The sequence below is a fragment of the Notolepis coatsorum genome (assembly GCF_963971535.1).
Source record: "Notolepis coatsorum genome assembly, chromosome: 5".
Classification (NCBI taxonomy): domain Eukaryota; kingdom Metazoa; phylum Chordata; class Actinopteri; order Aulopiformes; family Paralepididae; genus Notolepis; species Notolepis coatsorum.
The window spans coordinates 196,194,476-196,213,070 of record NC_140169.1 but is presented as its reverse complement, the minus strand read 5'-3'; the positions used below and the strand labels follow the sequence as shown (position 1 = coordinate 196,213,070).

At 44.4% G+C, this 18,595-nt stretch overlaps 1 protein-coding gene across 2 annotated transcripts in view; it reads right to left on the bottom strand.

The window, feature by feature from the left end:
- Window positions 1–18,595, bottom strand: part of gdap2 (ganglioside induced differentiation associated protein 2) — a 183,708-nt gene that overhangs the window by 88,059 nt on the left and 77,054 nt on the right. For both annotated transcript variants that reach the window (XM_084314771.1, XM_084314772.1), the window contains exons 7-8: window positions 9,311–9,470; window positions 2,666–2,816 (exon numbers count right to left, since the gene is read on the bottom strand). In XM_084314771.1, coding sequence (XP_084170897.1) covers window positions 2,666–2,816; window positions 9,311–9,470 — 311 coding nt within the window. The remainder of the gene's footprint in view (window positions 1–2,665; window positions 2,817–9,310; window positions 9,471–18,595) is intronic.

Below are 18,595 nucleotides of genomic sequence, written 5' to 3'. Positions count from 1 at the left end.
TGAATAAAAATCCCCCTTTAAATTTTTTTTGTCGATCCCGATCTTCGGAAAAACGCATGATCGGCCCCGATCCCGATCACGTGATCGGATCGGGACATCCCTAATACATATGATATAACATACATAATACCAGTGGATTTAGAACCTCGCTATACTGCAGAATGTCTTCTCTACGGTGTCCTCTCTCTGCTGGCTCATCTGTCAGCAGGGTTGGGGAGTATTTTATCATTCATTTGGTCATCCTCAGACGAGTTCGCCAGCAGAGATTCCAATCATCGCGGTCCTCCATACACCTGGCCAATTGCGTAGAGCTCTCCACTCCTGTGTCCTTCCTCAGTACGTCCACGTATATTGGCGTGGGACATCCTCTTGTGCGCTAGCTCCTGGTGCCGGTGGCAGTGACCTGCAAGTTTCATCCTCCTGGATGCCACCTTGTCACTCAGCCTTCAGCCTTGGTAGCCCCCTGTACAGATGCTTGTTGGTTACGTGCTCGTTCTGGTCGATGTTCAGTACCACACGCAGCATTCTGGTACAGTTTTAGAGTAGTTTCCACAACACTGTCCGTCAGTGTTCTTTTGTTAGTCGATTAGTGTTTTTCTTCTATGCTTGTTAACTGAATAGTTATAAAGTTATGTCTCTGATGAGCAGTAGATTTAAAAGGGTCCCTCTGCATGACTGTACGCGGAAAACACAATGTTGCAGATTTGTCGATTAAGCTAAATTAACAAAACAATTAGTCGGGGGGGCAGGTGGCGCACGGAGATTACGTTCGTCACCAACACCGGGAGACACTAGGATTCGCCTGTTCGCTCCCGGCGTTGCTATCAGCTTGGCTGTCCTCTCACGCTGATACAATTGGCTGTATCAGGGGGTGGGAAGCTGAAGGGTGGGTCCTGGGCGATGTGGACAGCGACCCCTACAGTTCGGTCGGGGCGCCTGCTCAGCGAGGGTTGGATCTGAGGAGAGATAGTGTGGCCTCCCACACGCTACACTCTCCCCGGTGAGAACCTGCGCGGCCAGGTTGGCCTGCCCCAGGCTGCACATGCGTCGGAGGAAAGCATGTGACAGTCTCCGGTCTCCCGGACCAACAGTAGGGGAAAGTACGCAACAACCAGGAAGGGTGGGATGGGAGAAAAATCGGGAAAAAGGAGGGGAAGAAAGATAATAAAAAAAAAAAAAAAAAACACAATTAGTCAACAAAGTCCTATGCGGAGTAGTGGACTAATCCAGGACGGCTCTAGTATTCTGGCATCTGATGAAAGGCATCGCAGGGTACACCCAGGTGTAATTAACCACATTAATTATGGTCCTGTTCCATTTAGTTGTGCCAGGGCCTTGGTAATGTGTATGTTGTCTTACTGGAATGGCTGTGGCACACCTAAATGGAACGGGTGATTTATGTTATCAATTACACATGTGCTTACCCTGCGATGACATGTCAAAATGGCCACCATGAAAAGGGCCTATTAAATAAGTAATAATAACACACAAGAGGGAGTTTATCGTGGTTATTGGCACCCGGTGTACTGCAGCCACAGGAGCAAGGCTGTAGGTGGATTTCCGTAGACCGGCAGACCAGCAGACCAGCGCCAGTAACCACAATACTGTACCATTGCTTTTATACAAAACATTTTTAAGATCGTTTCAAACATCAAACAAAGACAGACGTTTTGGGTTTTTGATAATCTTACTTTGGTTCTCAACCAAGAAAAGAACAGCTGCCCACCACTGCTAAACCATCAACATCCTGGCTCGCTCAAGTTCCAACATCCAATCAACGGCAAGAGTGACCAGTTTATTCTGGCTTGTATATATTTATATGAATGATTCTGCCCAAGGGCGGCTACGTGGCGTAGTGGGCAAGGCGCTCGCCACGAAATGACGGAGACGCTGGGCTTGCCTGTTCGAGCCCAGCGCTCCACATTTGCTTTCAGTTTAGCTGGTCGTCCGTACTAATACACATTGGCCGTATTAGGGGGTGGGAAACTGATGGGTGGGGATCGGGCGTTGTGGACAGCGACTCCTACAGGTCGGTTGGTGCGCCTGCGCAGTAGAATCAGGAAGTGTCGGGGGCAGCGTGAGCCTCCCACGCGTTACTCCTCGCCACTGAGAGATCGAGCTGCGCAGGTGAAAAGATGCGACTGCTGTTACCTCAAGTACCGGAGGGGACTTGTGCTATGTATGACTTAGTCCACATTGCAGCCGGCTTGTGGGAGGCAAGAAACAGCGTCCGTGACAGGGGAGGGTTGAATTGGATGATACGAAATTGGGATGGGAGAAAAATATAGAAAATGGGAGAAAAAGTGGATAAAAAAAATAATAATAATGATTCTGCCCAAACGTGAGACTACCAAAACAAATGTATTAATGGCTGCAGCGGTGGAGAGCGTGTGTGTACTGGAGTGTGTACTGGAGTGCTTGAGTGGAGCTTGATTGCTGCGTGGGTCTTGAGGGCTAAAGGTTTTACTTTGTAGCCCAATGGAAAATGTGTTGTGGTTTCAGTGCAACAGGTGACTGTAATGTAGAGAACACCACTGAGGACGTCAGGTACAAGCTCCTATGTTGCAATTACTCTAGAAGCACTTGTGGTGTTCCACCCGTTCAATCACAATCAATGAAAGACTATAGAAACAGGAAGTCGTTTAGGTCAGTGTGTTCATCTCACTTCCTCTGGTGTTGTTTCTGCACGGTGGCCTCCGACTGCTGGCCCTGCAGGATGAGTTTACGCTGCTTGTCCACGTCTCCCTCCATGCGAGCGAAGGCGTGGTTCCCCACCTGCCCCAGGTCCGAGTCCAGACTGTCCTCCTCGGAGTCGTCTGCACGCACACACATAAGAGAACAGGTATTCTTAGCGCACACACACAAACACACATAAGAGAACAGATATTCTTAGCGCACACACACAAACACACATAAGAGAACAGGTATTCTTAGCGCACACACACAAACACACATAAGAGAACAGATATTCTTAGCACACACACAAACACACATAAGAGAACAGATATTCTTAGCGCACACACACACACATAAGAGAACATGTATTCTTAGTACACACACACACAAACACACACACATAAGAGAACAGATATTCTTAGCGCACACACACACACACATAAGAGAACAGATATTCTTAGCGCACACACACACACACATAAGAGAACAGATATTCTTAGCGCACACACACACACATAAGAGAACAGATATTCTTAGCACACACACAAACACACATAAAGGCCCTCCCATAGTCGAGCAGACTGTACACAGAGCAGACTCCGCGGAGGTCCGCGCGGACTCTTTGAGCTTTGATCTCAGCGGACAGCAGACCCACAGCAGAGTGCAAGTGCGAAGCTCCTATTTTCTGACGCGCGGACGTCCGCGCTGCTGACTTGGTGTCACACAAAACGCTGCTCTGCGTTTTGGTTGACATCGAACTGCATTTAATGTGACGCCGATCTGCATTTTACTCTGACCACTCGCTCCGTGCCAAGAGAGATGTTTGAATGGCTTTTCTAAATGAAGTGTGTAAAATTGCCAGTTTTATTTCGAAAGAATGTTATCTCCGTTTCCAATATTTTGAAATAAAACTGGTGCTTTTATTTCATGCAATGCGTGTTTGTCATTTCAGCACCACGTGCTGTCCACCTCAAGCCTATATACCTGTTATTCAAGTGCGTAAAACTGCCCGTTTTATTATCTAAATATTGGAAACGGAGATAACACTCTTTATTTTGATATCGGATGACGACGACATGACAGAAGTTGAACAGCGTGGGGACAATTGTGTAAACTGGCGCGTGACATGTAGGAAATAGACCAAGGACGTCCGCTGAGATCTGCTCGACTATGAAAGCTCAAAGAGTCGCGCGGACCTCCGCAGAGTCTGCTCTGTGTACAGTCTGCTCGACTATGGGAGGGCCTTAAGAGAACAGATATTCTTAGCGCACACACACAACACACATAAGAGAACAGATATTCTTAGCACACACACAAACACACATAAGAGAACAGATATTCTTAGCGCACACAAACACACATAAGAGAACAGGTATTCTTAGCGCACACACACAAACACACATGAGAACAGATATTCTTAGCACACAAACACACATAAGAGAACAGATATTCTTAGCGCACACACACAAACACATAAGAGAACAGATATTCTTAGCGCACACACACACAAACACACATAAGAGAACAGGTATTCTTAGCGCACACACACAAACACACATAAGAGAACAGATATTCTTAGCACACAAACACACATAAGAGAACAGATATTCTTAGCACACAAACACACATAAGAGAACATATATTCTTAGCGCACAAACACACATAAGAGAACAGGTATTCTTAGCGCACACACACAAACACATAAGAGAACAGATATTCTTAGCGCACACACACACAAACACACATAAGAGAACAGATATTCTTAGCACACACACAACACACATAAGAGAACAGATATTCTTAGCGCACACACACAAACACACATAAGAGAACAGATATTCTTAGCGCGCACACAAACACACATAAGAGAACAGATATTCTTAGTGCACACACACAAACATAAGAGAACAGATATTCTTAGCGCACACACACACACAAGATAGATATTCTGTGTTCTATTTTGATTGAACACACAAACACACAGGGTACATTATGATTGCTAATACACACAGTAGACATAAAGTATATTCTGTATGTAAGAGTTGATATATATAACACAAGAGATATACTTATGACCAAGCAGTGGATTTTGTACATGTACGTATGTTTTATTCTGTAAATAGTTGTGTTTGACCTCAGCTTGTGTTTGATTGGTTGGAGTTGTGTGACCTTGGGAGAGAGGGGACATGGGCTCTGCTCCCAGCCCTGCATGACATCACACCTCAGGCCCATGTCTGTTTGCAAGGTTCCCTAAACAATGGTATTGTATAGAGGTGCAGTGCCACTATGACAACGTGTCAGTGCAACCATGTGTTTAAAAATAATAAAAAAAAATATTTGGGGCCAGTTTATTGCATTTTCCAGACCACCTCCTAAAGCCCAGGATTTATATATATATATATATATATATATATATATATATATATATATATATATATATATATATATTAGAGGTGGGCATAGATAATTTTTTTTAATCTAGATTAATCTATCTGCAATCCTGGATTTAATCTAGATTAAAATGGCAAAAAAAATGAAAAAAAAAAAAAAAATGCCGAAGCCATTCAAAATATGTGTGTTCTACCCAAATAATGACCAGAAGTAAGTCCTTACTTTTTCTTTCCTCCTTATGTTTCTCAGGCCAGGTGGCCCATTACACCATGAGCTCATCTCCCGTTTCCAAAATGCATTACAGACTGTTTGAAAAAGCTGTTTTGCTATGATAATTGGTAATGAAATATCAAAATAATGTTCAATAAGATGTACTTGTGTTTAATAAGTTGTTTTATTCAGAAGTTAACACAAATAAATAATATTACCAGTACAGTACAGTATCTAGCACACTCTCAGGAGCAAAACAGAAAGAATCATTTCAAACTTGAACTATGTGACATGGCTTGAATCAACTGCTGCAGTGGAGTTGCTCAGTGGCCAATGGTGTTAACTGTGGTTGTACTGGGCAGCTCCCAGGTGTGAATGGAACTGTGTGAATGTGAAGCAGGGCGTTCCTTTTTTAGAATTTTTTAGATTAATGCGTTAATTATATTATCGCCCAATACTAGTATAGCGTTAACGCAGCACGTTAACGCCGTTAACGGCCCAGCTCTAATATATATATATTAGAGCTGAGCTGTCTGGGTCTGGGAGCCATACATTAGTGTGATGTATTGCCCTTAAATACTTGCCGTAGTTCCCAGCGTGACGTTGTGGTACCCGGAAGTGATTGCACAAGTATGTACCTGAGCTGTAGTCGGAATAATGTGTCAAACTAAAGTAGTGGTCCGGTAATCATTGTTATACAGGTGAGGTTAAGAAGTCCTCAGGATATAACACAATTAGGTGATGAGGACGTCTGAATCTGCGCAATGCAAGAAAGAAGAAGTCCGTCGGGACCTTTGTTTACCTTATTAACGTTAGCTTAGCGAGTTAGCATGTTAGCTCACGTTGCCCGGCACTTGGGAAACATCTACAAGAAGAGGAAAGGAAATCCACTTAACACACTAAATGAAGGATCGACTGGACTATCGTGAGTGTTTACAACAGAAATGGCTTGGGTTATTGGAAATATTGGGCCGTTTAATGACAATGTGGAGCAATGGAACTGTTACACTGAGCTTGAGCTACACTGAATTTGTTGAGAAACCTGCTTCTGCAGCAATCTGTGTGTGAGCAACCAGTCAGCAGCATTGTGAATTTAGAGATTCACTAAAAGACACATTGAGAGACAGGCTTGTGTGTGGATTAAGAAATGAAGGTGCACAGAAGAAACTACTGACAGTGATTTGACACTGGAGAGAGCTGTCAATATCAGTGGAACAATGGAAATGGTATCAAAGGAAGCCCAGCAGTTGCATGCAACGACGAGTAGAGTGCACAAGGTCAGTGACGGGCAAAGCGGCCAGGGTCCGTGTTTTCGTTGTGGAAAAACAGGACATCTTGCACCAACATGTTGGTGTAAAGAAATGGATTGTCGTAATTGTGGAAAAAAAGGCCACATAGTGTAGAAATAAGAAGGGCACAGAAAATTACGATAAGTCTGGTTTTAAAAGAAACACTGGAAATTACAAAAAGAAGAGACATGTTCATGCTGTTGAACAAGGAGATAGAACAGCTAGTGACTCCTCAGATGAAGAGGAGAGGATAAATCTCCTCCTCTGGTCATTATTTGGGTAGAACACACATATTTTGAATGCCTTTGGCAGACTTTTTTTTGTTGCCATTTTGATCTAGATTAACTACAGGATTGCAGATAGATTAATCTAGATTAAAAGAAATTATCTAATATATATATATATATATAATACCTCTAAGAGCAGGCATGTCGTCAATGACAATAGTAAAGAAAAACAGGAAACCACAGAAGAGAAAAAGAGAACCCATTGATCTACACTGGAAACTAATGTGGGGTTTCATGTCCAAAGAAACGCGGAAAACATGATGAATTACATCCTGAAGAGATGGGAAATGCTCACTTTAGATCAGGTTCCTGAGCTATTAATCCGCTGTTGTTTGGGACACGTTCCTCCCTGTCGTCAGACCACCTGTTGGATGTTAGGCACCCTGCGCTGGCCAGCTCCACTCAGCCAGCTCACACAGAACATACGCTGCTACTCACTGGGAAACATCAAGCCCTGAAGGAAGGTATGGCTCATTTAACAATTACAACGCCTCTCTGATTGTATTTTAATGTGTGTGTTTGTGAGAGTGTGTGTATGTGTGTTTCTGTGTGTGTGTGTGTGTGTGTGTGTGTGTGTGTGTGTGTGTGTGTGTGTGTGTGTGTGTGTGTGTGTGTGTGTGCAGAAAACTGCAGGCCAATTAACGAGACAAGTAAGTAGCTGGGCGAGTGGTGGTGGGGGGGGGGTCCTTTTTGTGTGGCTTAAACCAACCTCTGAAATGTTTCTTACCATGTATTAGAATGTAATTGGTGGATTCAAATAAAGTAGCTGAAATATGAGAGGAATTGAGTGAGCGATAAAATGTGGTAGAAATAGAGAGAAATCAAATGTGATAGAATGGAGTGAGAAGTAAAGCGAGAGGTAGAGAGTGAGAGACTGTGTGTGTGTGTGTGTGTGTGGACACATATTTTTTACATTTTATTTTGATCATTATTCTTTGAAATTATCGTACGCAGGAATCTAGGATAAAGTCAAAGAAAATGTTCATAAACGAGGACCCAAGAATATATTTAGGTGAATTACATTTTTAAAACACTAGTTTACATCATGATGACTGAACCGTGGTAATACAGAAACACACAAGCATATCCCCAGAACAAGTCAATGTTTATGTTTATCCAAGATCCCCATAAGTTGTTGCCTTAGAAACAACTATTCTTCCTGGCGTCCACACAAAATAATTAAATAAAATATAACCATCACATGATGTACATTCACACATTTACAATCATCAATAAAAACTATTGAAATTTAATTAAAAGAAAGAATAAAAAGAACATAGGAAGTATACTCGTTATTGGGCACCATGCGTTGAATGCCAACAACGAGTATACTCATTATTAGATTGTTTGATCTTTTTCCTTTGATCCCCGCTCTACAGACTCGCCTGAAGCGCTCTGAATCACTTTGGCACAGCCACATACGCTGGAACTGAAATGCCGATCGAATCTCACCAGATGGCAGTATCGTCTACCATTTGAACTCGGATAGGAAGGCAGCAGTATTGTCAATGTGATGCCACCGAGGCTCGCTGTGGGGGAGGAGCTCTTCCAAAGCAATCGCAAGCAGAACTGCTTGCCTCAGAACCTATAGTGTCCAGTAGACACGTGCAATTACATATGAACTTGTAATCGCGATCGCCGATGGGATCATTGGAATTATTCTTTTTGGATTACCTTCTGGCTAAGGTAAGGACCCCCTATGTCTATTTTACCAAACGTGAAACATGTTTAAGTAACGATCACAGTGGCTTACTGTACCGGTCATAGACGAGGCTTTTTCTAACAATCGGATTTTCGGGGTAAGACTAGGTTCTCTTAAGGCACAGATGTTTCTTATATATTGGATCAGACTACCCTTCTACCCTCATCCATGACAGCCTGGCATGCATCCCTTCCACACTGGCCCTCATAGAGCAGTGAAGAGCCAGACGTGCAGCTCTATTCTGAGTAGGGTTGGGTACCGAACTCTGTACTTTTGTACCGACCGAATCAGTACTGCATATTACACACCATCAGAGCTATCAAATCTTCCAGCATTTTCACACAAGGTTTCAAACAAAAATTTTCTTGAACTTAAGTGGGTACATGTAACAGAAAGACCAATTACAGAAGCGCCTTAACCCTTTGGATGGGCAGCTGGCGAGAAGTAGAGGAGCAAGGAAAGTTTACAAAGTCTAACCTTGTTATCAGGTACATTTCAGTACCTTTACATGTTTGGAAAGACCATACGAGGTCAGAGGAGTTTGATAATATTTACTGAGGATGGCCAGATCATTTGGATATTTAAACATTTAAAAACGATATGATCATGCCATTTATTTTGTGTGTGTAACAATAAATAACAAAATGTTAAAAATAAGTTTGGACTTATTTTTGACAACTGATTGACTTTTAAAGCACTAGAACAGACTGCTGGATCAGTACTGAATGAAGCGGCCATGATTCTAGTGATTCTACCTTCAAGGCTGCCGGGTTTCTCTGCGATTCGGATCTGCCTCTCGGGGACGACCGGCTCCCCCTCAGAGTTGCCGATGTCAGCCGGGATGAGGGGCAGGCTGGTCCTCTCCTCGCCCTCAGAGCGGGGGAAGTACAGAGGCAGCAGCTTCTTGTACACGGACTAGGGGGGAGACAAACAGAGGACACTCGTCTCACATGGACTAGGGGGAGACAAACACAGAGGACACTCGTCTCACACAGACTAGGGGGAGACAAACAGAGGACACTCGTCTCACACGGACTAGGGGGAGACAAACACAGAGGACACTTGTCTCACACAGACTAGGGGGAGACAAACAGAGGACACTCGTCTCACACAGACTAGGGGGAGACAAACACAGAGGACACACGTCTCACACAGACTAGGGGGAGACAAACAGAGGACACTCGTCTCACACAGACTAGGGGGAGACAAACAGAGGACACTCGTCTCACACAGACTAGGCGGAGACACACACAGAGGACACGTCTCACAGACTAGGGGGAGACAAACACAGAGGACACGTCTCACACAGACTAGGGGGAGACAAACACAGAGGACACTCGTCTCACACAGACTAGGGGGAGACACACACAGAGGACACGTCTCACAGACTAGGGGGAGACAAACACAGAGGACACGTCTCACACAGACTAGGGGGAGACAAACAGAAGACACTCGTCTCACACAGACTAGGGGGAGACAAACACAGAGGACACACGTCTCACACAGACTAGGGGGAGACAAACACAGAGGACACTCGTCTCACACAGACTAGGGGGGAGACAAACAGAGGACACGTCTCACACAGACTAGGGGGAGACAAACACAGAGGACACTCGTCTCACACAGACTAGGGGGGAGACAAACAGAGGACACGTCTCACACAGACTAGGGGGAGACAAACACAGAGGACACACGTCTCACACAGACTAGGGGGAGACAAACAGAGGACACTCGTCTCACACAGACTAGGGGGAGACAAACACAGAGGACACACGTCTCACACAGACTAGGGGGGAGACAAACACAGACACTCGTCTCACACAGACTAGGGGGAGACAAACACAGAGGACACTCGTCTCACACAGACTAGGGGGAGACAAACACAGAGGACACACGTCTCACACAGACTAGGGGGAGACAAACAGAGGACACACGTCTCACACAGACTAGGGGGAGACAAACAGAGGACACACGTCTCACACAGACTAGGGGGAGACAAACAGAGGACACACGTCTCACACAGACTAGGGGGAGACAAACACAGAGGACACACGTCTCACACAGACTAGGGGGAGACAAACACAGAGGACACTCGTCTCACACAGACTAGGGGGAGACAAACACAGAGGACACTCGTCTCACACAGACTAGGGGGAGACAAACAGAGGACACTCGTCTCACACAGACTAGGGGGGAGACAAACACAGACACTCGTCTCACACAGACTAGGGGGAGACAAACACAGAGGACACACGTCTCACACAGACTAGGGGGAGACAAACACAGAGGACACACGTCTCACACAGACTAGGGGGAGACAAACACAGAGGACACTCGTCTCACACAGACTAGGGGGAGACAAACACAGAGGACACACGTCTCACACAGACTAGGGGGAGACAAACACAGAGGACACTCGTCTCACATGGACTAGGGGGAGACAAACAGAGGACACTCATCTCACACAGACTAGTGGACTAGGGGGAGACAAACAGAGGACACTCATCTCACACAGACTAGGGGGAGACAAACACAGAGGACACTCGTCTCACACGGACTAGGGGGAGACAAACACAGAGGACACTAGTCTCTCACAGACTAGGGGGAGACAAATACAGAGGACACGTCTCACACAGACTAGGGGGAGACAAACAGAAGACACTCGTCTCACACAGACTAGGGGGGAGACAAACAGAGGACACTCGTCTCACACAGACTAGGGGGGAGACAAACACAGAGGACACTCGTCTCACACAGACTAGGGGGAGACAAACACAGAGGACACACGTCTCACACAGACTAGGGGGGAGACAAACAGAGGACACTCATCTCACACGGACTAGGGGGAGACAAACACAGAGGACACACGTCTCACACAGACTAGGGGGAGACAAACACAGAGGACACTAGTCTCACACGGACTAGGGGGAGACAAACACAGAGGACACTAGTCTCACACAGACTAGGGGGAGACAAACACAGAGGACACTCGTCTCACACGGACTAGGGGGAGACAAACACAGAGGACACTAGTCTCTCACAGACTAGGGGGAGACAAACAGAAGACACTTGTCTCACACAGACTAGGGGGAGACAAACACAGAGGACACACGTCTCACACAGACTAGGGGGAGACAAACACAGAGGACACTCGTCTCACACAGACTAGGGGGGAGACAAACAGAGGACACGTCTCACACAGACTAGGGGGGAGACAAACACAGAGGACACTCGTCTCACACAGACTAGGGGGGAGACAAACACAGAGGACACTCGTCTCACACAGACTAGGGGGAGACAAACACAGAGGACACACGTCTCACACAGACTAGGGGGAGACAAACACAGAGGACACACGTCTCACACAGACTAGGGGAGACAAACACAGAGGACACTCGTCTCACACAGACTAGGGGGAGACAAACAGAGGACACTCGTCTCACACAGACTAGGGGGGAGACAAACACAGAGGACACTCGTCTCACATGGACTAGGGGGAGACAAACAGAGGACACTCATCTCACACAGACTAGTGGACTAGGGGAGACAAACAGAGGACACTCATCTCACACAGACTAGGGGGAGACAAACACAGAGGACACTCGTCTCACACGGACTAGGGGGAGACAAACACAGAGGACACTAGTCTCTCACAGACTAGGGGGAGACAAATACAGAGGACACGTCTCACACAGACTAGGGGGAGACAAACAGAAGACACTCGTCTCACACAGACTAGGGGGGAGACAAACAGAGGACACTCGTCTCACACAGACTAGGGGGGAGACAAACACAGAGGACACTCGTCTCACACAGACTAGGGGGGAGACAAACACAGAGGACACTCGTCTCACACAGACTAGGGGGAGACAAACACAGAGGACACACGTCTCACACAGACTAGGGGGAGACAAACACAGAGGACACACGTCTCACACAGACTAGGGGGAGACAAACACAGAGGACACACGTCTCACACAGACTAGGGGGAGACAAACACAGAGGACACACGTCTCACACAGACTAGGGGGAGACAAACACAGAGGACACTCGTCTCACACAGACTAGGGGGGAGACAAACACAGACACTCGTCTCACACAGACTAGGGGGAGACAAACACAGAGGACACTCGTCTCACACACTAAACTCAAACAGAGCTGTCCAAATATGAACCTACTGCGATAGCGCTGTTAGTAGTATGGCTGTAGCTGCACATTGGAAACACAGACACACAACAACATGCTGGAATGCACGTTATTCACACAAGCCAAAGTAATAACATCAGAGCTGCGCCTAATGATTGTTTAAGTAATCAATTCATCCAATGATTATAAATCAAGTGCATCTAAATGATTAATTTTCATTAAAAAAAATTACATTCAAGTTAAACTTTACTTGAGTTTTATTTTTTCCTATGAATGCACATTGGAATGGAGCTAATAAACAGGCTTTATTTATTTACATTTAAAAAATGTTGATCGGTCATAGTGCTTCTAAATGAAATGAGTCTTTGTCTTTTGTATTTCCATCAGACTTTCCAACTAGCACTAGTGAAAGGTTTCGAAGCATCAATGTAGTCATTTTTATTGATTATTCTTTTGTAATTGATTTATTCAATTCAGTCAATTAATTAGTGACACACCTAAATCACATATTGGAGTGGTAACCCCCTAAATGCAAGCAAACACAACATGGTAAAGACAGCGTTATACACAAGTTAAAGCAGAATTAGGTCTAGACGACATCGACAAAGAAACAATGCAGTTTCCTTGACAACCATGACGACACTGTGGATAATATGCAGCGACTACCGGGACCGTGATTCTATTGGGATCAAGCCGGTGAATTCAGGTGAAACTAGGCAACCATGAAATGAGACAGTTCCTCCCAACAGATGAGCTTGTGTTGAACAAGTTGCTACTTTCCCGGGGCAGATCAAATTAGACAAACACAAATATGACTGAACCCACGCAACCAAGCGGCTATTTATTGTCATTGTCGTTACCAAGGTTCTTTTGCCTAGAGGCTGTTGTTTGAAGGCATTACAGATTCTACCTTTAAACACATTAGCCTGTAGATGTTAACACTTTGTGCGCCATTCACGTCGTACAACGGGTTTCAAGTTCATGCGAATTCTGCCAGATCACGGCGTACGACGTTATTCTGATCATATTTCATATTTTCGCCATGGTATTCATATTTCACTCACGGAGCCTTGTCTGATGCTGTTGGACTCAGCACAACTCTGCAATGCTTCAACACTGCCACCTGGTGGATGATCGGCGAGTTGCCAAACCGGATATGCCGGTTGCATATCGGTGCGTCTCCTAAATCCGTCCGGCCACTCGCATATCATCCCAGGACTCTAGCCACACACCGTGGATATGGATCAGCGTTTCCGTTAGCCGGTAATTACCGGTTTTTGACCGGCAAAATATGTTGAAGTCCGAATATTTAAATATCTCCGGTCATAATGTCCGGTGAAAATAATTTCTCTAAGCACAATTTTATTATTTGAATTGTATTAAAATAGGCTCAAATTAAATAGCCTATGCGATGAACAAAACAATCATTACATGTTGCTTCACGCTGATAAAGCGCGGATGGCGCCGCTCGGATGTGAATCTTTTTTTCTTTCTTTTTTTGAGCCTGTCTGTCTGCCCACCACAGAGACCGCTGATGCCGTGGTGAAAGAAAACAGAAACAGAAATGTCGAGCGTTCAGGCCCGAGTGGAAAGTTTAATTCTCCTGGCTGAGGTGCGACATTATATCCACATTTTCCAGTTCACTGATCCAGCCAGGGTTACCAGTGACACAGTTCATTCTGGAACCTCAGATCCCCGCTGATCATGAGGTTCTACAGTATCGCGTTGGATCCATACACGTATCGATTTTTTCGAATGGTGATCAGGAATTGGAATATACCAGTTGGATACCATCTGATGTCAGGTAAGGACTCTATGTTATCAGTGTTAGGATAATCAGAGTAAGTTTGATGAAGTTATAAGCTGTTTTGTGAAATGTCTTCTTGTTTCGGTTTCACTAAAAGTCCGAGAGGAAATCAACAGGGCGATTATCCGCGCGCGGCCGTAATGTGCTTGCGTGCACGTATAATATTGATCATCTAGCGTTTATTTGAAAACGATTCATAAAAAGGCCGACGAATATCAACGTTGTGGAATATTCCACTAAAAGACTATTTTCATAGAATGCTCCAGAAAGAGCTGTTTTTTATCTGAAAACGGGGGCTTTTCTAACTGCTCTGAAACGGCAACGACGCGATAAACAGCCTTGACAGCACCGACTGGAAAATAGTCTTTGATAATGCGATGGGCAGATTAGACACATAGCCATAATTTAAAACATAGATTAGGCGATATTAACGTTAACATTGGCGCCGATGGTGGCATTCAGCCGGTAAAAAGGAAAACCAGGCTGACCGGCATTTCTCGAATATGTCCGGGGATAGAAATCTTGCAGGACATCCAGACCGGCACGAATATGTTCTAACGGAAACGCTGATATGGATCGCTGCCATAACTCAATAATCCACATGATTTGGGCGTGTATTAGTATTATACAAACCGGAAATGGATCGCCTCGATCCCCATCAAATAACTAGGATCTGTTTGCTCCAGTATCATCGCCCAACGGTAAGAGGAGGCTACCGTGACTTTCAGCGTTTTTGTTTATCATTATCGATGCAAACTGCTCTGATCTATATATCACCCATACTACATGAAGCATTTAACGACGATCACGGAATTATAAACGACCCCCCCCCCCCCGTTTACACGCGCATGATCAGTCATAACGTTTAGGACCATGTACAGTTGAAATTTTTTATATAGCTCGGATCGGTATCAAACGGCATTTGATAATCTATATAATGCATTTATGCCTATATCTCACGTTCTAGGAATTACTGCAGAAAACGATAAAAACATATTTATATTCTAGACGGTATTTTTGTATGAATGTGTGAATGAAAAAGTAAAACGTTCCTACATCCTGAACGATAGATAATCGATGTTGAATGGGCCATAGTAATGTCAATTTAGCAATACAATTTAAAAAGTTATAGCCCTGCAAAGAAGGTAAACATCTCCATAGACTTAGACTGGTGGCAGTGATCAAACATTGATGGATATAAGCGTAGCAGTTAATGTGTTAACCAACACAAACATACATTATAAATAGTCTAGTAGATAGAGGGGGGTATCATGCACCCCCCGGAAATATACTTCTAACCAGACTTTCTAGAACGGAAAAAAGGTGAAAATAATGATAGGCTATGTTAACAAGTTGTCAGAGTGTCCCATGTATCATTTATATGCAAATTAAGGACGCAATTATTAAAAAAAATTGCAAAAAGAACTGTTTCATGATTCTCAGCCCAAAATTGCAGATAACTGAACAAATGAGGTGTCTAGACCCATGTTTTGAGGGTCCAAGATCACAATAACACTATCCCTAGAGTGATCACATGTTTCTATGTAATTTTCCTATGCAAATCTGTGCCGTCAATACAAAATAATCACATTTTTACTAATTAGTTGAGTAGGAAAGCGGATACTATCATGCACCCCCTGGAAATATATTGTTAACCAGTGTTTCTAGATAGGAAAAAATGTGTAGACAATGATAGGCTATGTTAAAAATCTGTCAGTGTCCCATGTATCATTTATATGCAAATTAATGATGCCATCATCAAAAAACGAATGTAGCTATTTCAGCCAATATTGCAAATAACTGAACAAGTATGTTGTCTAGACCCATATTTTGAGGGTCAAAAATCATAATAAAACTATTGCCAGAATGATCACCTGTTTGTGGGGAGCTAGTATGCAAATTAGTGGCACCTTTACAAATAATAAAGCATTTTACCAATAATAGACTAGGCAGAATTTCAGAAAATGTGCTTGTATAAAGTGCTGAAGGCATTTCGTGTTTATTTTCGGTACACAACATTTCTAGGGGTATTAAGGGGTGCTGAATCCAAATCTGCTGTATACCAAGCTCAAAAATGTCAAATAAGGCCTCAAAATTGAGAAATCCAACATGGCCGCCAGCACCAGGCCCTCTCTCCACAAAAACAGGTGCTAAACCCACAGTTTTTATTCTACTGACATGAAACTTTGCACAGAACATCTGCACCTATGGAGGAAGAAAATAGGAATATAGCTGGGGTGCAACCATGAGTAACAGGGTGTTTTTGACTGTCTAACTGTAATCTTTGTATAGGCGAGGATAAAAAAAATGATATTTCTTCAGTGTTTGCAGGAATACTACAGCAATTTGGTAATACCTGTACAGTGTTGGACACCAACATTAGAATCCCCCAAGTCTATGAAAGTAGCTCTTATAAATCTGGATATATAAGCCTTTTAATGTAAGCATGCTGTTTTAGGCGAATTTTCAAAAAATAAATGGTGGGGCTTAATGAGTTAAGGATGACTACACAAGGTACAAACCTGAATTAAATGTGCTTTTGTAAGTTTTCTTACATACATCAACAAGGACGTAGTCACACCGGAGATTCAAGAATCCATACTTGGCGCTGAACACCTTGGACAGGCACAACTGAACATGTTTGTGGACAAACGTTTGTGTGAACCTCCAGATAGTGACCAGCACCTGAACCTGAAATCACCCATTCGAAAGAACAAAGCCAAGACATTTGCCTCTTTGTATGAAGTTGTGCAACTTTCCAAGAACAAGCAAAACACCATCAAAGTGGACAGGCAGATTCTACAAAGGCTCATCACAGCTTACAGAGCAGGTCGTAAGGTAGACCTTGACAATATCCTCCAGCATGAGTTCATGCCCATCCCGCCATCTCTGGCCACAACTAACGGGAGTCTACATTCCACCAACAAGTCTGTGTTCGCAAATATACTGACGAAACAAGTTAAAACCCCTGCAGATCTTACCCTTCAGGGACCCAGCTGCCTGGTCATTGATGGCCAAGCTCTGGTAATGACACTCGGAAAGCCACCTGACACTACAACATTTGGTGACTATGCCAACAAGTTCACTGACACCGTGTTGAAGATGGGAGCAAAATACCAGAGGGTAGATGTCGTCTTTGACAGATACCATGACCAATCCATCAAAACAGGCACAATCTGAGAAAAGTGCTGCCAAACTTCTACCAGCATGTGACTTGTTCTACGAGAGGCGGGAATATTTTAGACCATTGCTACTCGCAATTTAAGAGCGGGTACAAATCACATGCTGCCAGTCCTTTCGGCAAGTCAGATCACGACACCATATTTTTTGTACCGCAGTATAAACAAAGTCTCAAGCGCATTCCTGTAGTATCGCGAGAGGTGAAGCGCTGGACGGTGGCGTCGGAGGAGACGCTCCAAGCGGCACTAGAATGTACAGACTGGGGGTGTTCCACGATAACACAGATAATATGAATGACTACACGGAAACAGTGCTGGACTTTGTTTGTACTTTGGTAGAAGAAACAATCCCCTCTACCACAATTAGAGTTTACCCAAACCAAAAGCCCTGGGTAGACAAATCCGTCCGTGAGGCTCTGAAAGCGCGCACCTCAACATACAATGCCAGGCTTGTGACAGGCAACATGAATGACCACAAGGTGGCGAGATACAATGTTAGGAGGACAGTAATAGAAGCAAAAAGGCGCTACAGGGATAAAATTGAACTTCAATATGAACAGGCTGACTCTAGAGCTATGTGGCAGGGCCTCAGAACGATGACAGATTACAAAGGCACCTCCCTCAAACTGAACAGTGACATCCAACTGGCAAATGATCTCAATACCTTCTATGCGAGGTTTGAGGCTGGGAATAACAGCACCAGCCTACAAACCACTGCAATGGAGGGGGGGGGGGCACTGCTGATGGAGACTCAGTGTTCAGGATAACAGAACATGAGGTGAGGAGGACGTTTAAGAAAGTGAATATCAGGACATGAGGACTTGACATGGACCACACACATTGACAGTGTTATCAAGAAGGCACGACAACGCCTCTACTTCCTTAGGCGCTTAAGGAAGTTCAACGTG